Source organism: Brachyhypopomus gauderio, chromosome 13 (assembly GCF_052324685.1).
Source record: "Brachyhypopomus gauderio isolate BG-103 chromosome 13, BGAUD_0.2, whole genome shotgun sequence".
NCBI lineage: Eukaryota > Metazoa > Chordata > Actinopteri > Gymnotiformes > Hypopomidae > Brachyhypopomus > Brachyhypopomus gauderio.
In genome coordinates this window covers 5,690,798-5,715,054 of record NC_135223.1, presented here as the reverse complement: position 1 = coordinate 5,715,054, position 24,257 = coordinate 5,690,798, and the positions used below count along the sequence as shown (strand labels likewise).

The following is a 24,257-nucleotide window of genomic DNA, read 5'->3' as shown; positions in this document are numbered from 1 at the left end:
AATTGGGATAGATGCCCGAAAAGATATGTGTAGATGGTTGTATATGTGTGGCTGTAATTACAGGAAAAAACAGATGAATTACTCAAATAGTACATTCAATCAATTACTACAAGGCTAAACAAACACATCCTCCAAATGAGTACAGTGACAAACGGAAATTAATCCAATGAATGAAAATGTTACATCTAACAGATCACCGATCATGTGTAGATACATTGAATGATATAACAGAACACTGTAAATTACTCAATCGCTCGTAACGAGCTAACAACAACACAGGTCGAAATAATAACGGCTCGCATCGACCTAGTACATATATCACACTCGCTGCAACATGTACTACATTAGTACTAACAATATTGAACTCACTTTTGATATATTGACGCACACAACTTTCAGATAAAGATGAGACACACCGCTGTACAAAGTTATCTCTCCTATCTTTCGGTAAGGACCAACGGACGCTGCGCGTGCGCATTCTACAAGCCCGGACTAATGTACTGCAACGCAATGAGAACAACTTCTTATATAAAACAACAAGATAAAACGACAGTCTTTCGTACAGTGCGTGAGAATTGGCAACCCTGCTACAATTAAATTGGTGTTTACTGTTTACTGATAATGTTGGTGATAGAGAAGGGGTATGTTGGTAATGTTGGTAATGGAGAAGGGGTGTAATCAGGGCTTAATTTGAGCTGGATCCTGCCGGAACAGGATCCGGGAACTCTTTCATTTTGAAGGGTGCGTTCCGGGAACTGTCTGCCTCGATCCGGTAACTTTCAAGCCTACCAATTATAAGTTATGAAGAAATCTGTCTGCGTTGAACCAATTAATTGAACAAATAATTCTATAAAATACATTTTTAAACACAAAATCCATATTCCTATATCACATAAGAGCTCTCCTTTTTAGCTATGCCTTTCCGTGTCTCCTATAAATCTAGTTATACTTTCGTGAGTGACCGTAGCGCGCGACTCCGCACACATCGCGCGCGTCACATTTTTTAGTGTCCTCCTGAAACGATATGTGGTAGTATAAAGAAACACCCCTCAAACACAGGGGAAGGAACATTTACCTGACCAATTTTAATGTTGTATTGTGTTTCAGATTTGAAAAGTGCTGGAATTTAGGCTAAAGTACTTGAAAATGCACTTCTGCACTTAAAACACTTATAAAACACACGTAAATAGTTCTGGAAGTTCTGTTTACTGGGAGCAAAAACAGTCCGAGTTTCGAACGTAACATGGGCGTGGCTTCGGACTTGAGAAGAGGGTGGAGTTGGATGTGGGCGGGGTTGGATGTCCAATAGGGTGCCCGCCAAAAACGAACTTCTGAATTTCACATGCGGTACCCTCTCAGTTTGTTATATGGCATGATAGTAAATCACTGTAATTTTTTCAAATTTTTTATTGAATATTTAAAGGTGGCTCAATGTGTATAAAGTTAACACATATTGGTTAATATACGATAGCCGCTAGTGCTGGGCAGTTAATGTTTACTTTATGTCTCATCAACCAATGTCAAATTATTAATGCACTATCATATATAATCACAACTCAAATTGTATTATTTTAAAGTGAATTCACAACTGCTTTAACTAAGTTTATGCTACAGCCAGTCCAAAGAATTGTAAAATTCACGCAGTCTGCGATGCTGTGCTGCTACTGCTAGTGCTGAATGTCATCTGCAACACTGCCAGGCTCTGCAAATAATGATTTCCTGGCGACGGGATATCTGGCTCTGTGGCTCAAGACTGCCTGCAGAAGATACTGTTTCTGATCTTCATTTGTTGTAATTGAAGTGTTGAAGTCCTGCATCAATTTTACTGCTCGCTCTGCTCTATCATTTACCACGGCCAAACTGTCAATATATTTCTTTGCTTGTAGAAAGTCGTCACATTTCTGCCAAGTGTCAGGATCTGCTTGTGTAAGGAAGTCTGCATTCAACCCAAGAGTGTGAAAGAATGATATTGTTCTGTTTGTGACAAAGTCTTGGAGTTCCTTTTCAGGAATGACACCAGGTTCAATCTCGATCCGTTTTGGTGGCTTAGTTTCATCAGAGCCGGCTTTCTGAAGGGCAGTAATCATATTTCTTTTGATGTTGCTGTTCACACCATCATCAAAGAATGCAAGAGCGATTAATTCTTCACTCAGGTACCATAAGTGTCTTCGCCATATAGTATCAACTTTATTCATGTTGAGCCACCAGTAAATATTAACCTACAGCTCTGAAACTTTGCAGTGTTTATAAACAAAGCTGGCACTACAATTTGGGAGGGTACCACAGTCAAAATTGCCAACTTTAATTTTTTACATTGGTTTGGCGGGCACCCTAATGTCCAACTCCGTCTTCCTGCAGGCTGCAGCGAGAGGCTTCTCCAGTACGCAGAGAGCTGGGTACACATGAGTACGCATTCCAGTGCATAGTTTTGCGTACGATTTCATACGAATGTTTTGTTTGTGCGTGCAAAACACCAGCGGGCGGCTGTGGCCTGCGGGCCGGTTCTAATAGTAATTAAATATCATCCAGGGGGCCATAGATAATCATAGATAATCAATTTTTAAATTTTCTTATTTTTGAATATATTTTTGGGCCTTGACTTTGACATATGTGGCCTAGGGATAATTTTTGTCGGGAATCGGCGAGTATTTACATGTAGATTTGATAGCGGCGTATCAGTTCTCCAAGTATGTCTCGCTGCAGCCTGCAGGAAGGCGGAGTTGGACATCCAACCCCGCCCACATCCAACTCCACCCTCTAATGCGCTCTCGTGCGCCAACCCACTACTTCTTCATTCAAGAATAACTGTGTGGTACTTGGAAAATACGCATAATACCTCACAAGTGTTCAGCTCTCTGCGTACTGATACGCCGCTATCAAATACATGTAAATACTCGCCGATTCCCGACAAAAATGATCCCTAGACCACATATGTCAAAGTCAAGGCCCGCGGGCCAGAGTCGGCCCGCGAATTGATTATCTATGGCCCCCTGAATGATATTTAATTACTATTAGAACCGGCCCGCAGGCCACAGCCGCCCGCTGGTGTTTTGCACGCACAAACACTACATTCCCCACAATGCAACGGTAGCCCGCGAAGTCACTGCAGCGCGCACAAGTGGCGAGGGTCAGCGCGGCGAAAATAACGTAATCGCAGTGGCTCAGCTCGTGCACGAGGTCGTGCGTCTCTCGAATTTTGTACTCTGCGCGCGCCGCGCCTCAGCGCAATGAACAAAGTTACGTTTGAATGGTTCATACACCTTTATAAGGTGGAATTCAAGCACTTGTACGTCACTTTCAAGGTCCATTTCAATATTTCCCAGCACGTTAAACATAATTAAGTTAAATATTTATACATATATTTGAAATAATTCGCTTTTTATTCACATTATTTAATGGTTGTTTATTTTCAAAACGCCCAATATTAACGTCTTCACGTTCTCTTCACGTTCTCTCTCTCCTGGAATTACAATAGGCTCGTATTTAATACAAGAGAACTGTTCAGTCAGACAGCTATTTGTTGTGAAACGAAGTAGTTACAGTTTCAAGCATTTTCAAGTACTTTAGCTTAAATTCCAGCACTTTTCAAACCTTTATTACTTTATTCATGTTTGCTTGTGGAAAAATATTTTCACTTGAAATTACTGACAGATCCATAAGAAAATATTGCTTTATTCATTTAAGCATTAAATAATATACACTGTGTTAGGTCTTGGTTCAATAGGCTATGTGCAATCATTTTAATATGTTTTAATAAACATTGAACCAGTCCGGCCCTCGACTTGTTCGTGTTCGGTTTTTTAACCTCACTTGTAACAGGAATTCACTCATAATAGACCACGTATGGAAACATCCCAACATATATATGTGTTTAGTTAACAAGAATGTGCTCAGACAATGACTCTTACTGTATAGTTCGCATCGATATCAAGGTTTTGAAGCAAAGATTGTTTAGGGGAGGGTCTAATTTAGGGCACTACATTCCATCCAGCCTCATTTATGAAAGCTAATGCATTGAAGTGAAAGTGAGCACCCCCCAGCTGTCGGACTGTGTGCACTTCCGCCCGAGCCACTGGACACAGAATCAGCGCGCTTTTCCTTCCTCACGGTGAGTGTGAGCATTCCGGTGCTTAAACTTGACTTCGTTTTAATAACAGACACATGCAATTCTGAATACATTAACAGTTTTATTTCATCAATATAAACTTAAATAAAAGGCAATATTAAGTAGGAGCTTGATTTAACATCCCAAGAGTATAAGATAAATGTGCACAGATCTGGTCATGCTGCTAGCTAAGCTAGTAAACTAGCATTTAATTAACCTTTAATTAACTTGAGCTTTGATTTAAACACTTTTCCTTTTGTAAGTATCACAATATCTATAAAATTATTTTGCCCTCAAAATTCTTGAACCATGTAGAAGTTTACTTTTGACATGCTAAGAATGCGTGTCGTTGTTTTAACAGGTGCAAATGTTCTTTGCTAGCTAGCATAAGAGCTGGTGCCTCTAATTATGTATACCTAAATAATACACAGGTCTAGACTAACATTACTCAAACTGTATGTCCATTAATGAATGATATAGAAATGACATTTCAGCTAGAGCTGATTGATATGTGAATTGTGAAAACATGAGTAAGACATTTTCATGATATGTGGTAGTACTTAATAAATATGTTAAAATATTATCAGAATATAAAAGCATAATGATTTTTTTAAACATTTCACACACTGTGCTCTACCAAATCTAGTTGGAGAGGCCTAATTATACTCTGTTTTTAATCAAAGGTGCAGTTGGGAAGTGTTTTATTACTGATAGTATCTGCAGTATGCTCAGAAAAGTTATATGGTAACATCTTTTTTCTTTTCACAGACCTTTCAGATCCCTCCACACATCCATCTATCCCACTATCCTTTAGTGACCCAACGGCACTTTTAAGAGCCACTCGTCTGTCTGTCTGTCTGTCTATCTATCTATCTATCTATCTATCTATCTATCTATCTATCTATCTATCTATCTATCTATCTATCTATCTATCTATCTATCTATCTATCCATCCATTCATCATCTATCTGTCTGTCTATCTATATATCTATTTGTCTATCTCTCTATCTACTTACCTACCTACCTCTCTGTCATTCTACCTTTTTGGCTTTCCATCTGTCTGTCTGTCTGACTGCTTGGATACCATGCCAGGTTCAACCCGAAAGACCTGCCAGGCATGCAAGGCCCAAATAAATGTTGGCTGTAAACACTGCAAGCTGTGTGGGGTCTATGAGCAATAGGCCGACACACAATAAATAAAACATTATTTATTTTTATTTTTTTTAATAAAATAAAATAAATCATTGTTGGTCCTGTATTGTATCTTTTCTGTTAATGGAAATAGAATAGAAGTTTGCTGATAAATTGTGCAGCACAATCTACACAATGGTCAATTACTGTAAACTTGTAAAATATATTGGTGATGTACTTGATGAAATAGACCGGGGGTGGCCAACCCGTCAGAGACCAAGAGCCACTTTTTTTTACTGTGTTATGGCAAAGAGCCACATCATACATGGGCGAGCGTAAATTGTTGACTGGGGGGGTGGCGAGTCTAGATTGTTGACTGTTGTTATGTGTTGATTGTTGTTATAATACTTAATAATTTAATAAAATAAGTATTATATCATGATCGATCGATCGCCAGTAGTTGGTGAATTAGTAACTCGTGTGAGCGTGCGAAGACAGTCAAATGCGTGTTTTCCACTACGCCGGTTTAAAAAGTATTAGCGGCTTGCTAGGCTTGTAAACAAACCGCGCAGCACAAAGTTGTAGCAGTGTGTCGCCCTCAGAGCTGATGAGGCAACCGGGCCACGACACAGACCGTTAGTGCAGGTGAGAGCGCTGACCGGCTGGGGAGCCGCATGAAACCACGCAAAGAGCCGCATGCCGCATCACTCCTGAAATAGACAAAAAGCATAGATTAAAAAGTGTATCAGAGTGTTTAAACATATTTCATCCTTGGCACCATGAATGAAACACAAGAGGTTTGTATTATGTATTTAACGATCATGCATTCTATGGAACTGTAGTAAATAAAGTATTTTCCTCAATTTAGTGGTTCTTAATCTGGGAGTCAAGTCCAGCTCTTCAGATGCTCCTGAGACCAGCCCCTTCTCTTCAGATAGTCCTGAGGCTAACCACAGCTCTTCAGATGCACCTGAGGCCAGCCCCAGCTTTTCAGCTCCTACTGAGGCCCACGGCAGCTCTTCAGATGAACTCAATCAAATTCTCTCCCCTGTTACATCTGGAAATGAGAATTCCACAGACAAGCACCCCTTCAAGAAAAGAACACGAGAAGTCATGCCAAATGGTAAATTATTAGCTTCACTATACTTTTGAAGGTTATTGCACTGAACTGTAATGTCATTATGCAATAATACGACAGACAAAACAATCAAAGATTACATTTTCACTTTCAATTTGCCTATTAAGCAATTGATTCCCGCAATGTAGACCTAGCCGTGTTTAAATATCCCATAAATTAGTGAAGTAGATGAATTAAGCGTTTGTCAAATTGTTAAACAATTAGCACCCACATCAGTACAGTTAAAACTATTTTATCACTGTAAACGAATCTAACCTTTATTAGATTAGTATTTGTGTAATCATAATTTTATGCAGGTAGCTGTAATGTATTTGTATAATGTATATTCAAATAATTATTCTGACCAAGAAATTATGTTCCTTAACATTCACTGAAGGAACCAGCAGGTTCAAACTTGTAGTCTTCCCTCCTTAAACTTTATAATACCTTGGTTGTTTTGCATTGTTTTCTATGTAGCAACTGAACAACAATGCCAGTGCAAGTGAGACAGTAGTTTCTCCAGGTTGGAACCACATGGGTGACCATGTGGTTTATTTGAGACAGGAATTAATTAATTAACCCTTAATAAAATGTTGAAGTATTATATCTGCTAAAAGTATATGAATGTATTTCTGTCACAGCTCTAACTACCATGTATGTTTTCTTTCATCTAGTGTCCAGCTCCACATTTGATCCTACTTTTCCCTGCAAGAAAAGAAGAATAAATATCAACCCAAGTGGTAAAATCATATTCTCACAATCTGGGGTTTTATTGGGTTCATCTATTTCATTGAATTGATGTATAACTGAAATTATTATTTTTACCTAGACTAGTTTATTTGATTATATTACATTCATATAAGAAGAATGTGATATTTCAGGAATATTTTCTCAGGTGCCTGAATAAATAAATAATAATAATACAAAAAAAGCTCAATAAATTATAATTTCATCAAAAGTTTATTTATTTCAGTAATTCAATTTAAAAAGTGAAACTTATATATTGTATAGATATATGACAAACATAGTGATCTATTTCAAGTGTTTATTTCTTTAATGTTGTTAATTCTGGCTTACAGTCAATGAAAACCCAAAAGTCATTACCTTAAAAATTTGAATAAGACCAATATAAGACCAATAAATAAAAAAAATAATACAGAAATGTTGACCTACTGAAAAGTATGTACAGTATATGCACTCAACACTTGGTCAGGGCTCCTTTTGCATGAGTTACTGTCATTGTGAGGCATGGCATGGAGGCAATCAGCCTGTGGCACGGCTGAGGTGTTAAGCAGAGCCGTATAGAGAGAGAGTCGCGACAACGGAAGTTCAAAACGCTTGATGGTCACGTGATTCACGGAGGCTTCAGATAGTTCCAGGAAGTTCAATTTGAGCGCATAAACACAGAGACAGAACTGCGATTTGAGGATTATTGTGAACATATAACGACCAACTTTAGGCTAATTTTAGAGCACATTGCTGTTTAATGCTTTGATTGTTTTATAATTGTTATATATTACGTTCATTTATATATTTAGAGGGACAGGAAGGGGTGAGAAATTCAGATTAGATATGTAGATAGGTATTGGTGACCTAAGTAATCTAAATGACTAATGTACATTTTCTGACAGAAGGAAAATTTTCTTTGACTTCATTGTGCAGAAATATGCTTTAAAAGGGTACATTAAAACACATTACATTTAGATCCAGACAGTATATGACATTAAAATACATTGATAAATTATATATATATATATCTTGTCTTTTTAATACACACTTATTTACAGCAATTAATTCATTAAATAAATCTCTAATAATCTCAAATATGAATATCATGTCAAGCAGTTTTTCTGTGTCCTTTCCTCCGTGTTGTTTGTGTAGTGTCCACCATGGTTTGCTGTGTTGCATGGGGATGCTCCAATCAAGCAAAAATGTATGGTTTCCCCACTGATACTGAGAGGAGAAAAAAATGGTTGTCTCAACTAAGCAGGAGCAATCTTACCCTCACTAAAGATTACAACAGCAAATATATATGTGAGGTAATCATCAAACACTGCATTTGCACTTTTCACAATAAACACACTATTGGAAAGCTTAATGCCTGATTTATTAAAATACAGAATAGTGAACAAAAAAAATCAAAGACTCCAGACAGACTCGGGTGCAGGGTGAGGGTGCTATCTAGTTGCAGGCTCCATTGAATCCCCTATGGTTCTTTGGCTTAAAGAGAGAGAGGAGAAAAAGACAGGAGAAAATGATTATTATGAGTATTGATGTGATATGAATTTGAACTTGTTGCACATCCTTGGTTGTTTTTTAAACGTGTAATGAGTGTATACGTATCCAGTAAGTGTTCTCTAATACTGTGTATTCACCCACTATGGGATATGTATATCACTAAAATGCTTTAATTCACATTTTAATGCACATGCTAATTTGATTCTGATGTCCTTATAATACACAATCTGATTTTTTAAGCGTACTAACCTGTAAAAGTGTATCACAGATGGTCCACTGCTCCAGTTTGACTGCGCTGCTCGTATTTGCTGCTAACTTCCGGGAACTATTGACAGGCTCCACGATCCGCCATTGCTGTAAAAAACTGGTCCATTGGTGTGAACGGAGTTGACGCGACTCTCTCTCTCTATAGGGCTCTGGTGTTAAGGAAGGCCAGGTTGCTTTGATAGCAGCCTTCAGCTCGTCTGCATTGTTGGGTCTGGTGTCTGTCATCTTGCTCTTGACAATATCCCATAGATTCTCTATGGGGTCAGATGAGTTTGCTGGCCAATCAAGCACAGTGATACTGTGGTTACTAAACCAGGTATTGGTATTTTTGGCAGTGTGGACAACTCCTGCAGCAAAATGAAATCCACATCTATAAAGTTTTTCAGCAGAGGGAAGTGCTTTAAACTTTCTTGGTAGACGGCTGCGGTGACTTTGGTCTTGATATAACACAGTGGACTAACACAAGCAGATGATATGGTTGCCTCTCCACTCTTCGTCCAGACTCTGGGACTTTGATTTACAAATGAAATGCAAAATTTACTTTTATCTGAAAACAAGACCTTGGACCATTGAGTAGCAGTCCAGTCATTTTTGTCTGTGAACAGCCAGCTTCTTTATTCTGTTATTACCACTTTTAAAATGTTACTGCATACTGGAAAATGTTTGGTGATATGATTTGGTAATATTAAAGGCCGTCCAGAGAGTGGCAGATGATCAGCTTAAGCTGGAGGAGCTCAAAGCTCAGTTAAGGATTGATGATGCCGTTCTCCAACAGTGGGTCACTGAGGTGCAACACTGGCCTGAAGGTAATATACAGAAGTAAATATTGATCTTGTGTTCTTATTCAGTAATATTTTATTCTAAAGTCACTATTTCCTAATAGCAAATTCTAGTTTGGAGGGTGAAGCTTCAAGGGAGGTAATTCTGAAGAAGAAAATTGAGGGCCTGTACCTTAGTGTCATGCAGAGGAAACATCACCTTTACCGTCAGACAGGTATGATTGCTCATTATTTAGTATTTTTTCTTTCAGCCAACTGATTTTCTTTCTTTTGTAATGTACTAAACATAACATCATGTAAATTGTTAATATTGTTGTGCATGTTATTCAGGTCTTTATATCCAGTTAAATTCAATTCAGGTCAACGTTATTGTCATTATACTGTCAGCCTATTTCTCTAGTGAAGTGAAAGTGAATAGTGATATTGATGAAGTAATCTTTGAATAAGTAGACTGATATTGTCTTTCACAGACAGCAACAAGAGACGACATAAGTTTCGACAGAAAATTGCAGAGGAAAAGGCAGCTTTATCTTCTGCTGTTGAAGAGCTATGTGAACAGACGGACATCATTCTGCCTGCTGTTGATGAGCTTCTCTTGACTGAAAATTTTGTGTGGCCCTGGAATTATCTTGCAACCAGTAAGAACATGTACAATACAGTGCTCAAATGTAATTTGTATACCAAATACATCATAAACAGCTGCTTGTGCTGCTTAATAGGTAGAGCCAGCACTTGCCAGACCTGCCAACCTTTACACATTTTGCTTAGCAGATGCGTATTTAGACATCAAACTCCGCTGCTACGATTTGTCACTTCAAAATACGAGAAACGCCATCGATGGCTTAACTAAATAACTGGGATATGGGAATTGTGAGTTGTCAATGTAAACTCTAGGTGACTCAAAAACAAGATGCAAAATATAAACTTTTTTTTATTATTATTATTTTTTTAGTTTTAGCAATTCGCATGTTGTTTTTAATTTATTTATTATTATATTTAAAAGTTGTTCTCTGTACTACGTTATGTAAAATAGTTTTAAAATATTTTTTGTGCAACACCTTTATATTTATTGCTTGTTATATGGTAATATTTAAGTCATTTGCTTTTTATTTGTTTCTTTAATAGTGACACAATCTACGCGATGATTGATGATACAGGGGGCACCAACCAAAATCTCGCCTAGGGCACCACATTGGTCAGGGCCGGCTCTGGGCGGAGGCGTTTATACTTGGCGATCGATCGTGATATAATACTTAATTTGTGTCCATTTACACCTCCCCTCCGCTAACAATTTACGCCACCCCCCGTCAACAATTCAAACTCGCCGCCGTAGTGGCACACTCATTGACTAGACATGTTAAAGTTGGCACTCCATGTCTCAAAGGTTGCCGACCCCTGACATAGAGTAAGAGAAATAAAATCATTGTTTGAAGTGGTAAAACCAGGGGTAAAACACGGGATAAGAAGCATAATACCCATAGGGAGATTCAAATAAATAAATAAATGGACAATAAATACATGGGTAAATAAATAGGTAAATAGATCATTAAAATGGATTACTAAATAGAGGAAACCATACAACATTTACTCCCTATTGCAATTTAATCACAAAAAAACCCCAAAACACACCACAACTTGCATCGCAATTTTTTTAAAAACACCCGCAACATCAAACATTTTAGCCCGCACCAATCACAAAAAAGGCCCGCAAAATCCTGGTGGGACTGATATACACACACTCACACATAAAGATATATATATATATATCATACCTGTCAAGTTTTGTATTTAAAAATACGGGACATTTCCCGTATATCCGTATATGACGTCATCGCCTAATTTGCATAATCAGTTATTTGCATATAGCCGCAATCGAGGCTGTAGGAGAAACGAAAACATCTTTGGAGTGGCAAAAGTGAAGAAAAAACACCCCAAATATGTTTTGAACTACAAATGAATTAAAATTTTCTAGTGGTATTTCTAGCTACAAATGGGGACATCTCCTGGGCATATTTCTGTGCCTTTAGTCCGCGTTTGTGCTTGGCAGATTGTTCGTGCTGACGGACATCGTTCCTTCCCCCATGAGAGACACTAAAATCACAGCTACATATCTTACAGAATGAGTAGCTGTGCCCCTTCATGCTCCTCTTTAGGGAAATAAATTCCCTGTCGCATTCGTCAAGGTACTTACACGTACGCTTAGCTTTTTAGGCAGGACTGCCTTCTCTCGTTAAATCCTGATTTGTTGTTCCACGTTTGCTCCCACTGTCGACACTAAACCCGCGAATTTTAATTTATATATTTTTTAAAGCATTCATGTGCCGCGCCAAACAGAATTCTGTCACTAGCCTCGCGAGAACTGCTACCTGCAGTAGTCTGGGTGGCAGTTCTCGCGAGGCTAGTGACAGAATTCTGTTTGGAGCGGCACATGAATGCTTTAAAAAAATAAAAATTGAAAACTGAAAATACGGGAAAATAAAAATACGGGACGTCGCCAGGACAGAGCGGTAAAATACGGGACACTTGACAGGTATGATATATATACACTAAAATCTAGAGATTCGTGACACCCCTGGTCAACGCCATAGCCTACCTGAGTATTGATGCTAACCATGTCCATCAAGCAATTGCTTGATGCCACCATGTCAATATGGACCAGACTCTCAAGAGGATATTTTTTTTCCAGCAACTTGTTGAATCTATGCCACGAAGGATTAAGGCAGTTCTGAAGGCAAAAGGGGGCCCAACCCAGTACTAGCAAGGTTTACCTAATCAAGTGACTGGCGAGTGTATTTGATCATGGTCATTAACCAAATATTTGGCTAGTAGGTCATTAAAATATTCAAAGTGGCAATTGATTAGCTGGTACCGTCCTAAGTTTCCATATTTTATAGCTTACTTTTAGATCATTCAGATTCAGAAACCTTTGATTTGATCTCTGCCTATATCCCTATATTCATAGGGAGTTTTTCCTCGCCACTGTCGCCTTTGGCTTGCTCATTAGGGTTCTGGACCCATAGTATTGTTAACCTTGTAAACCCTGTAAAGCTGCTTTGCGACAACTTGAGTTGTTAAAAGCGCTATACAAATAAACTTTGATTGATTGATATATGTAGGCCAACACTTTCACAGATGTGTTAAGACAAGAAATGTCCACAGGAAAATGTAGCTACACTGCACCTTCAATAATCATCTGTATTGCAGACAGCATAGTGGTGTAGCCCTACCCGTTCTACACATCTGTGCTCCTACACTGATCCAGGTCTGCTTCTCCCTGTTCAGGAACGGAGAAAGATAGTGTTGAACACGGACTCCATGCAGCCTGTTCTCTCTGCTGAACTGTGCCAAATATCCAGGATAACAAATCAAAAGGGCCATGTTGTGTCACACCAGAATATAGGCCCAGTAAAACGGTAGCTTCCATTGTTAAGGGTGGGGCCTAAATCTGTCAATAAACTCAACATCCCATCCACCTGTTTCTGCATTATTGCTTTTATTCCATGTTTCACAGGGGCTAAACACACTCCATGGGTAAAGAGTCCCAATTAAGACGTTCACATACATTATATCAAAGCTGTCAAATCACACATCAAAACCTAATTCACTTATGAAATCACATTGAAATGTAAAGCCTAAATATTGTACAAGAACCCACAGCACAGTCACTTTCATGCTCATGTTAAAAAAATTAAAAAAAAAAACAAAAAAAAAAAAAACAAACCCACAATAACATTAGGAACAGCGAGCTGTAGTTCGTATTTTTTGCAATCCTACTGGGGGAATTTATTTAAGCACTAACTGTGCAATAAAAACACAATTTATGAAACTGAAATTCAAAGTTAGTATATTAAATAGTTAGATTATATGCTATGTTAAATAAATACAGAACAATTTTCCATCAGTTCTTGGACATCCACTTTCTCATACGTTTTCAAAGCTGAACATTATGACATGGGCAAATTTTATTTTGAAAGCTTAAAGGGGTCAGAACTAAGTGAACCCTTCCTCCGGCTGGCGGTGTCGGAGGACCAGGGGTCTGTGGGGCCGTGTAGATCCACCACAGCTCCTTCATGAGGCAGTCAATCACAATGTCACTCTCGCTACATGTAATCGCAGAGATCCATTCAAGACGCACACAAATGCACAGAGCACCATAACTTACTACTGATGAAAAAAGAAGCCATAAAAACAGTGAAACATCAAAAAGTTATGAATTATTTGAAAGCAAGCTGCATGTTCAGAGAGGAAATGAAACAAGTGAGCAGATCACACAGCAGCCCTGCAGACAGGACCTGGGGCGGGGAGGCCCAGAGCAGGTCGCCCCGGTGCGGGGAGGCCCGGAGCAGGTCGCCCCGGCGCGGGGAGGCCCGGAGCAGGTCGCCCCGGCGCGGGGAGGCCCGGAGCAGGTCGCCCCGGCGCGGGGAGGCCCGGAGCAGACATGAGTCCTTCATGGTGGCATCAACAATGACATCATATTCCAGTCATAAATATAAATGAATGACAAAGTAATAGACATTTATGAAACACCAACATGGAGGCAAAGTGAACTGCAACTATTTGATGGCTGAAAATCACAATCAGACGTCTCCTGTTTATCCTGCTGTGGTGGTCCAAGTTAGTTCTAAACTAAAGGCAATAAATCAGCCTTCATATTTCCCGATTGAAGGAAAAAATTATAAAATTGAAAACATTCTAAAAGCTTTGCTTCATGTATATAAAATAAGGAAGCTCTAACTTGAGCCAAATAGCAGAATAAGGGTTTCGCAACACTCATGTGGCACGTTTCACGCCAGATTGAACAACCATCTGGGTGCAGCGCTTGCGTGCACAATCACTGTTAACTAAACAGGTGAATCACTTACAGAAGGGCTGATAACAGTTTTGTTCATAGCCATGTCCAAAATGTTACACTGTATACTTCTCCAATTGCATAACAGGTCAAGGCACAGGGAAAGATGGCATGGCCTTCAGTGAAAAGCACTGAACCACTGCCACCATGTGGATGAAAAGAGTATTACACAATTGGGAAATAATTACACACTGCACTTAAGAAAACTCTTCAAATTCCTTGAGAACATTTCAGAACATTCCAAATTCCGCTGTAATAAAAATGCAGAAAACCACGTGCCTTCATCTGGTCTACGGACTTCACCTGGTCCACCTGCTTGGATAAGATAACAGCACAGAGCCGTTGTGACTGTGGGGACATGAATTTTATGACAAATGGACTGAATACCTATTCAGCATTAACATGAGTAAATAATGTAAAAATCGCGCAGACATTTGGAGGTAGGTAGACAGCAGTACCTAGTGCCAGTGCGGACCAATCTGAAGTGCGTCCCAAAATCAATAATGAAGCTGATTATATTATATATCTTAAGATTTTTAGACATTTAAAGTAAAAATAATAATTCAAAGAAGTTATTTGAATTCCAAAAAGAACGTACATGTCACAGCAGGGGCTTACCCTGACAGGATTTTCATTTGATCTGCACCTCAAACTGCAAACAATTTGTTTTGCATTTAAACACATCAGTCTTACTGCCACATACATCAGGACTTCTCACCAGATTAAAAAAAAAAATAGAGGGTTTAGAGGTGCCAGTCAGCAACTCGGACAGCCAACTGCTAAAACCGGGTGGGGGTACTATGCCCTTTACGCAAATGGCTCCTCCATCAGGAAGGCGAGGCTTGCATTGATTGCTTTCTGAGTGATGCTCACACATGCTCTTCACAACACATGGAAAATAGAAAATGACATAATGACAATGAGGGTGTGTGTGGGCTGCTGAGATTGCAAGCATCCTCATAGGTCATCCTAGCTGTCCATCACACACGCCATCAAAGGCTTTTACAGTCAATTCCCAAAAAAAAAAAAAAAAAACAACAACACCCAAAGCTACTCCATCCAAAAGAACGGCAGCTTTAAACATGCATCCAGGAGAAATCTAAAGTGCACTTCCCAAGGTGAAGAACAGTCCACAACAGGTCCAGGCACACGCCCAGTTTCAAGTCCACGTCGGCTGGATTGCCCATGGATGGCCGCATATATGCAGAGTCCAGGAGAACTAACATGGTGGTTTTGCCCTTTGGCCCGTCCTCCAGATCCAGTCTAAAGGACTTAAGTGGTGATTCCATTTCACCATATCACACAAATCCATCCAGAGCTTTGAACAATCAGCGAATACTGATGCTAGAAAGGCAGCAGACTACGAGTCAAAAGGGAGTGCTGAGAGACTGCAGCAGGTGCACACAGGTCTCATTGAATATCTCAAATAAGACTCGATCCTATCTCATGAGAAACAAACCAAATGGCAGCGCGAGCAATTCCAGGCAGGAGCCAACTTTCTCCAATTTTAACCGTTTCACCCTGTAGATCAGGTCCGTGGTCAGATAATCCCCAACGCGCGAGTCAACTCTGATAAGTCCCATGTCTCCCTGAGGTCACGGGAGCAGAGGGGAGTTAGTGCACACACTGAGGACTGGAGGAAGAGAGGAGCACAATACACGTCCGTATGGAAAGACGACGACAAAAACAACAATGGGGAAAAATAAACGGAGGGGAAAACCACACAAAGTCCCAACCTGCCACCAATTTCAGCGTGGAACGCTCCTGGATTGGTTACTTTTGTAATTCAGGGGCAGGGCCTTACTCAACATCCTGCCCTACCTCCCATCTGAAACGGAGAGCCATGTTCAGTTGCACAGGAGGTCGTCCAGGTTGGGCAGCCTATCGAGGTCGTTGAAGAGGTCGCTGATGCCTTCTTCCTCACCCAGGCTAATGAGGTAGTCCTCGTTGAGGGGGAGGGACGGAGAGCCCAGGCTGCCCAGGGGCCCGTCGCTGTAGGAGATCTGGTCCTCCGTCTGCTGCAGGAGGCTGGTGAAGGGGGAAGTGATGGGGGACAGGCTGGTGACCGTCACTGCTGGGCCAGACCCACGGGCATTGTCTGGGGGAGGAGGGGCATTGGTGTAGGAGATAACAGAGTGAATCAGAATGATTGTGCCGTTTGGGTAAAATTAGGGCATGTCGACACCAAAAGAAAACCACCCACACTACAGCTACTGCGATCAATTAACGAAAATGCCCATTGAAGTTATGTTTCTTACAAAACATCCAAGATTTATGGATATAACCATATCTAAAGTAGGATGACTGATCTTCCACAGTATTGATCCTTCTAGTAGTAACAATGCAAAAGGCTACAACAGTTGCAAAACTCAAAAAACAAATTCTAAAATTCATTGCGTGTTTGTGTTATAAGGCTTCTTCTAAAACCATCAACCTTTCCATAGAAGTATTGAAGTGCCCTACGCCATTGATCAAGGCGATTTTAACATACTGCAGAGCATATGAACACCACAATATACAGCAGTTCATACAAACATACCAGTGAACACAGGATAGAGAACACAGTTTAAATGAAATTTAACCAAACTGCAATTAGCACTGCTATCCCACCTTCTAGAACCTTCACAAAAGGCGACGAGTTTCCATTCAAGCCAGACTCCTCCGTTTTCACCGGACTGTCGGGCGTGTTCTCATCGGGACAGAGGAAGACATCGATTGGGCCCTTTGTGCTGGTGAGGTGTACCTGCAAACCCTGTAGAAGAACAAACAATTGATCTAATCTTCATTAGAATACATCCAGAAGACAGTTTTGTGACCCCCTTATCAACAACCAGAGGGGTCATTTCAATATTATATAATTTAATCCATTCTTTGTGTCCCACAACACTGTTCGCTATTAAAACACAGTGGGAGACGGAACTGGGGAACGAGATTCCACCCGAGACATGGGAGCTTATTTATATTTTCATTCTTTATCTATTTGTGCAAGGCACAGGCTGATTCAATGTAAAATTGTACACCGAACACATCTAACTAAAGTCAGATTGTCTAAAATGTATGATGTCGATTCTACATGTGAATGAAGTCACCAATAATAGAATTATTTCTATATTTTATTTATCTATTGTCCTTTTTGTGTATTTTTCCCTCTTTTTGCTTTGTCTTTTTTGATGGGATTGGTTTTTACTCTGTATTACATGGAAAACAATAAATAAACCTGAGAAAAAAAAAAAAAAAAAGAATACATCCAGAAAACACAGGAAGTGTGTATGCAGGAGTCACACTGACCTCCTGAGGGTCGGGCACCTCCAGCTTGGTCTCAGAGGGCGCTCGGACCACGATGACAGTCTGATCCCGCAGGCGACGGTCTCGACGCAGGTCTTGATAGGTCACATACGCAAACGTGAACGAGGGTTAAGGGGCCATGCCGGAATACACAACACACACCCACAAATACTCCCAGTCAGAGTACCAACACAACAGCATAACGGTACTGCAACAGCCAAGCCTTAAAACTAGGGATGCAGCTATCGAGCATTTCAGTAATCGAGTACTCTACTGAAAAATCGATTCGATTAATCGAGTAATCGGATAAAACAGAATTGCTTGGTTGAGCAATTAAAAATACAAGAGAAAACAAGGCATTTCACTTAATAATGACTGACCAATCGGTTTCCTTTTTTAGATAAGTTATATTTTTAAATTCACAACATACATTTCCAAATTGTAAATGCAAATAGAAATAAATACCACAAGTAAATAAATTAAATTCAATTACTTTCAACTTAGAATTTCTTGTATCAAAACTATATCAGTATCATATTCTTTCCTGCTAAAGTAACTGCTAAGGTAAAGTAGCTCAGCTATCTTTAATTTATTTATTGTTTATCGTCTTAATTCCACAGCGCTGTTACATAATGCCTGTATTAAGTTATTAAGAACTTGTCTCCGTTGTACTAAACTAGCCACACATTCGACAGTATTGCTAAAAATCAGCACTCCACAGAGCTGTCGTTATGGTACATTAATGTTAATCTCATTAATTTGTTGTAAATAAAATTTACATTGTCCCGGCTCCACCGCTCCATTCTGCGTGTCTTCGGCCAAGATGGTGCAGCATTGAAGATGTGCTGTTGTGGTAGTCAATGACTATGTTGCACCAAATACATGTCACTGTTTTGTACTTGAACCTAAAATGCTCCCATACTTTCGACATTTCCTGTCTTTTCCTATAGCCCTTTTCTTCACGTACGTTGTCGCTCTTTTCCCTCGTTGCTTCCATATTCCTGCTTCTCAACTAAAAACCTCCGCCGCATGGGTGACGTAAGCGTGTTGCGCTACATTAAAATTAGTCAGTGCGAAATACCGTTTTAAAATAAACGATTCTTCGAGGCACAGAAAAATACTCGATCACTTTTTGTAATCGAGTAACTCTATTTACTCGAGTAATTGTTTCACCCCTACTTAAAACAGAACTTATGCACATATGCCGATATTATCTCTGGGCCTTTTCCAAACATGATCACTTCTTTCTGCGAAGAATTAGGTCATAAGCCAGGTCATAAACAAGTGGCAACCAGCTTGTCTCAACACTTCTGCCAGAATATTAAAAATTAAAACACACCAACAAACATTTATCAGACATGTTGTAAAGTCTGCTGTATGAAGAATTAAAGGATATTTTTGACCACTCGATGACTCGGTCATCTGCTTGACATCCTGAGTGCAGCTCTGAATCAACTCATCGAGCCTGCGCTCCTCCTGGACCAGCCGGGCAACCTCACTGCTCAGAGTCTGCTTCTGGGTCAAGGCTCCGCCCACCTCTGCCAGGTTACACCCCCTGGGGCACAGGTGAGACACGGCCAACACACACATGAAACTGCCAGCATGTTGATGACAGGCTCCACCCCTACAACCATCCACCAGCACCGCAACAAGCAGCATGGTCTGGAGACCCAACGAGGGTTACTAGCAGCTGTTTAGGAGAAACTGCAGACACCATTTTCATTTCAACTGTATTTTAGCTAGGTTTTTACTGTGTTTTGGATGCTGCTGTGCTAGAACCCACTCTAGCTGGGCAGCCATCCCGCTCGCAAGGGCGAAGAAAAAAAAAATGCTTGCAGAGGGACTTGCAGATGCTTGCAGAGGGACTTCCTGTGTGCAGGTGCAGAGCATTGTGGGCAGGCTCATCACATATGTAGTGCACAAGGCCTAGGCAGCAGTACAGAGCCACACGCATGCCACAGGTCAACAGGGTAACAACAGGCTGATGAGAGACTGCTGTCCTATAAACATACACAACACCTACCCACCAGGACAACAGAAGCCCTATGCTTAAAGGCCCTTAATATACATGTGCAGTTCTTATCTACCTCTAGTTATTCATAATTGTCAAGTTGAACCAAAGGCTGTATTTATAGTACATTATAGTACAGTATTTTTAGTGTGGGTCCTACCCATCAGCCCCTGGGATATAGCCCCACTGTATGTACACAAGCCCCCTCTGACTATGTTTACACCATCATCTTGAGGATACAGGAAACACCTACTACACCAATCTCCACCTCCTCCCACTCCCACGGCCCTCACCCCTGCTGGGGTGCGGCGGTACGTACATCCACTGGATGTTGTTTTTTGATTTCTTTTTGATGAGGTGCACGCCCTCCAGCACGTTGGTGATGTCGTACAGACGTCTCTTCTGCACCTTCAGAATGTCGGCCGCCTGGTTGAGGTCCACCACACCGTCGGCCGACTGTCCCAGAAGCTGCACGAACTTCTTGGTGAGGAGGCCCAGAGACGTGTCGTAGCGCGTCTTCTCCGCCGGCGACTTCGGAGCTGCATGGAGAGACGGTATGTGAGGTCACAACTGATGCAACATATTGATTCACCACACCCACAAGCTCAGGTGTTTCACAACCCCCCCCCCCCCCCCCCCCCCGTTTCTAGTGAGCCAGCAGTCTCGCGTCGTTCAGTATCCAGCACTCAACACTTCAAAGCGAGCCCCATGGCCTCCTTCTTACTCTTGTTGCTTTTCAGCACAGCCAGAGGGGCGCCGTTCTGGGTCTTCGGTGCTTTGGCTGCGTCTGTGGTGTACAGGTGGTCGGCCTCATCCAACGCCAAACGTCTCTTCGCCTGCGGAGAGCGTTGAAGATGATGACAGACCGTTTCACCCTAGGCCCTCCATGTTTCGAAAACCACCACCCCTCCCCAACACTGTTTTGAAGTCAACAACCCGTCAAACGCAAGTTCCAAAAAGATCATCCTGGGCGCTCGTAAGCCATGTCCAACACACAACACAGGATCAACGCAGATTAAGCACAGTTCCATCAGGACCTAAATAAAGGTGATGAACCAAGTGCATTAAATTGTCAGGCTTACAGTAAGCAGGAAAACAATACTGCCACAGAACAATTACAGGTACATATTCGTCCCGCATTGCCATAAAACATGATTCAACCAATCAGGTCCTGATCTGCTTGCGTCAATGAGGTGGGCATTCAAGCAGGCTTCAGTGTTGGGAGAGTAATGTTTTTTTATTCCGGGCCTGGACCCACTTCCTGGGGGCTGCTTGAACCACCTACACCCATGACAACATGTGACGGAACTAAAAGAGTTTTAATCAAACCACATGTTCACATTTAAATTCTAAACAGGTAAAAATTCAGCTAGCGCAAGTGCCCACAACAACTGGACCCACCATGCTCCAGCACATTGGGGACGCGTCACCATACTGGCATGTGCGTCTGTGCCGGAGCTTAGCGTTCTCGCGGAAAGCTCTTGACCATCTGCGACACACATTCTGTGAAGTTCCCCGTTTTGCCCATGCAGCGGTCAGACGTTTGACACTGGAGAGATTTGTTTCTTTCTGGTTGTTCTGATAATCTGTGACGAGACACTTCAGGACAGTAGTGCAGGGAAGCATGTTTACTTTCACTTCTGGAACATGAACGATAAAATGAAATTTTAATTCCTGGTCTTGGAAACTATATAATAAGACTTCCTTGCAAGTGAAGAGTCTATATGAAACCAGAGGTTCATAAAGACTTTTTTTAGGGCAGTTGTGTTTTGTGCATCCCAGTCAATAAATGTTTATATGACAAGAGCAGTTGTGTCCAAAAACGACAGGTAGGCCTACTGCTTATATTACTGCACAAGGCATTTCATTTACGTGGTTAGCATTCAGAGCATTAAAACCCCCAACACCAAAATTTCCCTGCTGAGCATGCGAGAAGAGCACCCAGATGTCATATCTGGTTTTAAGTGAATTCGGTTTTTGTCCCGCCCTGAACCAACCTGACGGGTAATTTTATGAGGACGCCTCAGATAGCTTACTAAGAGGTGACATTTTTGTTTGTAACCTTGCACGGAAAGAGATTTTAAATGTTGACTAAACTCCACTTAACGTCATTATGCTGCTTATAGAGACTTGCATATGCTGACAAGTGCAAAGAAACGCAAACTGATGCTCGCGAGGTGATGAAGACACTTAAAGCGATTAGCTACACTGGCGAGCTGAGAAAAGCGGCTGTATTTGCCCAACTCAAGGCGGCACCCTCCCCCCTCCTCTACTCCAAAACAAGAACAGGGCCTCGGCGCGCTCGTGCTGCTCCGCACGCGAACAACTCGCACCACTCGAAAAGAAGAACTCGCACCACTCGAAAGGTTCGACGGTGACTTCAAAATCGGTCAGATTCGCGTTGGCGAGCTACGACTACGCAAAAATCGCCGAGACTTACCAACTGACCTTTCTGGTGCGACTATGACCCCTTACATGGGCAACGATAAATAATGGGTGGTAATAAGACCGCCATCACCTCAAGTTAGTCCCCGCTTGAAAACTTTGCTGGGGAAATGGAGGTCAAAACATCTTTTTGAGTGCCGAATATGGGGTCCCATCGCGTCGTAGGTTAGCTAGCATGTAGGACATGTCCAAACTTGAGCTAACCATTTGGCTACACTGTTTATTAGCAAGCTACGTGGTTAGCTTTAGCATGGCATTTGAAAAATGACAGTTCGATAGTCACAAAATTGTGTTTTGGATTTTTTTACCGGTGGGCGTCCTAATGCAGGTCGTTGTCCAGTTCCATTTGTTCCGTGCGGAGTTGTGTACAAATTACCAGCTGGAGGGTCGGACAGACAGACATTGGAAGTCTGTGTAATGCACGGCGGTGGGGTTATAATTTGTATGTATGTTGCAGTAGGGAGATTAGAGGTTAGGCGATCGGACAGTGCCGTTAAAACTGCGTTTTTGTCCAACGAAGACCCACCAAGACCTGTAATTATTACTTTCTCCGGGGCTGATGAGATCCCTCTTCTCATCGTTGTGGACTTGGGTGTCCTTTGTCCCTCCTCAGTTTAAACCCTTTTTTCTGCTAATTCGCCGCGCTTGTTTTATAAATATGGTTCTTGAATTACAGATAGGTCTCTTAACCGTCGATACAGTTACGTTTAATCTTATATTAATTCCATAAATACGCAGATGCTTTGGATTTAAAACTACGCCGAAGCGCTGTGCGGCTTGCTGAAAAATGGCTCCAGGAAGCTGACAATGAATGAGGGGATACAGTTTACCCGCGAAAGGCCCTCCCGCGAAACTCATAATTCCCGGGAAATTTTTAAACAAAATTTACATACTGTAAGAGATTGGTTATTTATATAGTAAGACACGCCTTCATTCACTTGCGCTTTGTAGCATTTGCACCAATAAGGGTACCGATACATAGGTGCAAGCCTCCTATTGGTCAATAGTAGCACGTGGACATACACGTCTTGCTGACGTAGAACGCATGTGGAGGTAACACATGCACGCGCCTGTACTATCGAATAGGTTATAGATAGAGATCGAGTTGGGCTTTCTTACACAAAGGAATTCAGCAGATTCTTAACTGTCCATTTTAACTACTGAACAAAACTATATTGAAGCTGTTGCTTAAAGACAAACATACTCTACAGAAATTTAGTATTGTTGTACCAAAAAAGTGTCTGTATGCTCACTAAGCTTGTTTTGTTTGTAAAACAAAATGTTAATGTTTGCTACAAATTTGCCCACTCTAGACTCGTGTGAATGACATTTTATGAAAATGCTAAGAATGTGCTAAAGCGAAATAAAGTTGTGTAACCATCGACTTAACCTAGGAGCTAGTGATGGTTGAAGCACTCGGACTTTCTCATAGATGACTGTTGATCAAAGATCTCAGACCCAAAGGATCCTGTTCTGGCAACTCGCTTACTGTGTACCTTTGAATAAATAAACACTTTTTCTCTGTTTCCCTGTGACACTGAGTGTTGTTTCTTCCTTCACTTTTGAGCGTCAGTCATTCAAGTTGCGTGTTGAGCTCGTGGCCACACACGGCGCGTTCACGGCGGCAGGTCGTCGGAAGTCGAGAACTTAGCCGAAGTAAACACCAGAACCAGCACGTTCCTCGCCGTTGAAAAGCAATGTTAAGACCACGTAGAAGTAAACAGGTCTACCTTTAAAACACGGACAATTTCTCAAAGTGCTTTCTCTACCACACGCTCCTATTAGGCGAGCCGGTGTATTTTCCCGCTGACTGCACGTACTACACGACAGTCTGGTGCTGAGCTCTAGCATCCATTTTATTTATTTTTATAAAAGCAAAACTCTTTTCTTAAATAATACTTGATAGTAGACGAACCGCTTACTCATTAACATTGCCTCTATAAAATGAGCAAAAACGACAATTTACTATTATACATAATGCTGATCTCTGCTTTGTCTCCAACACTTTCACATATATGTATTTTGTTTAT

General features: G+C 41.0%; 2 protein-coding genes across 2 annotated transcripts; one reads left to right on the top strand and one right to left on the bottom strand.

Moving 5' to 3' along the window:
* The first annotated feature begins 8,121 nt into the window (after positions 1-8,121).
* Positions 8,122-11,972, top strand: LOC143473465 (uncharacterized). Its single transcript, XM_076970476.1, has 5 exons — positions 8,122-8,392; positions 9,004-9,174; positions 9,550-9,664; positions 9,742-9,852; positions 10,108-11,972. The coding sequence occupies exons 1-5, from the start codon at positions 8,243-8,245 to the stop codon at positions 10,485-10,487; spliced, it is 927 nt and encodes a 308-aa protein (XP_076826591.1). The 5' UTR covers positions 8,122-8,242; the 3' UTR covers positions 10,488-11,972.
* Positions 11,973-13,113: 1,141 nt separating this feature from the next.
* Positions 13,114-23,034, bottom strand: LOC143473462 (transcription factor E2F3-like). Its single transcript, XM_076970470.1, has 7 exons — positions 22,536-23,034; positions 20,507-20,618; positions 20,102-20,321; positions 19,168-19,326; positions 17,775-17,889; positions 17,097-17,238; positions 13,114-16,584 (listed from the first exon to the last, which is right to left on the bottom strand). Exons 1-7 carry the CDS (start codon positions 22,803-22,805, stop codon positions 16,334-16,336), a joined length of 1,269 nt encoding a protein of 422 aa, XP_076826585.1. The 5' UTR covers positions 22,806-23,034; the 3' UTR covers positions 13,114-16,333.
* Between the last annotated feature and the right edge of the window lie 1,223 nt (positions 23,035-24,257).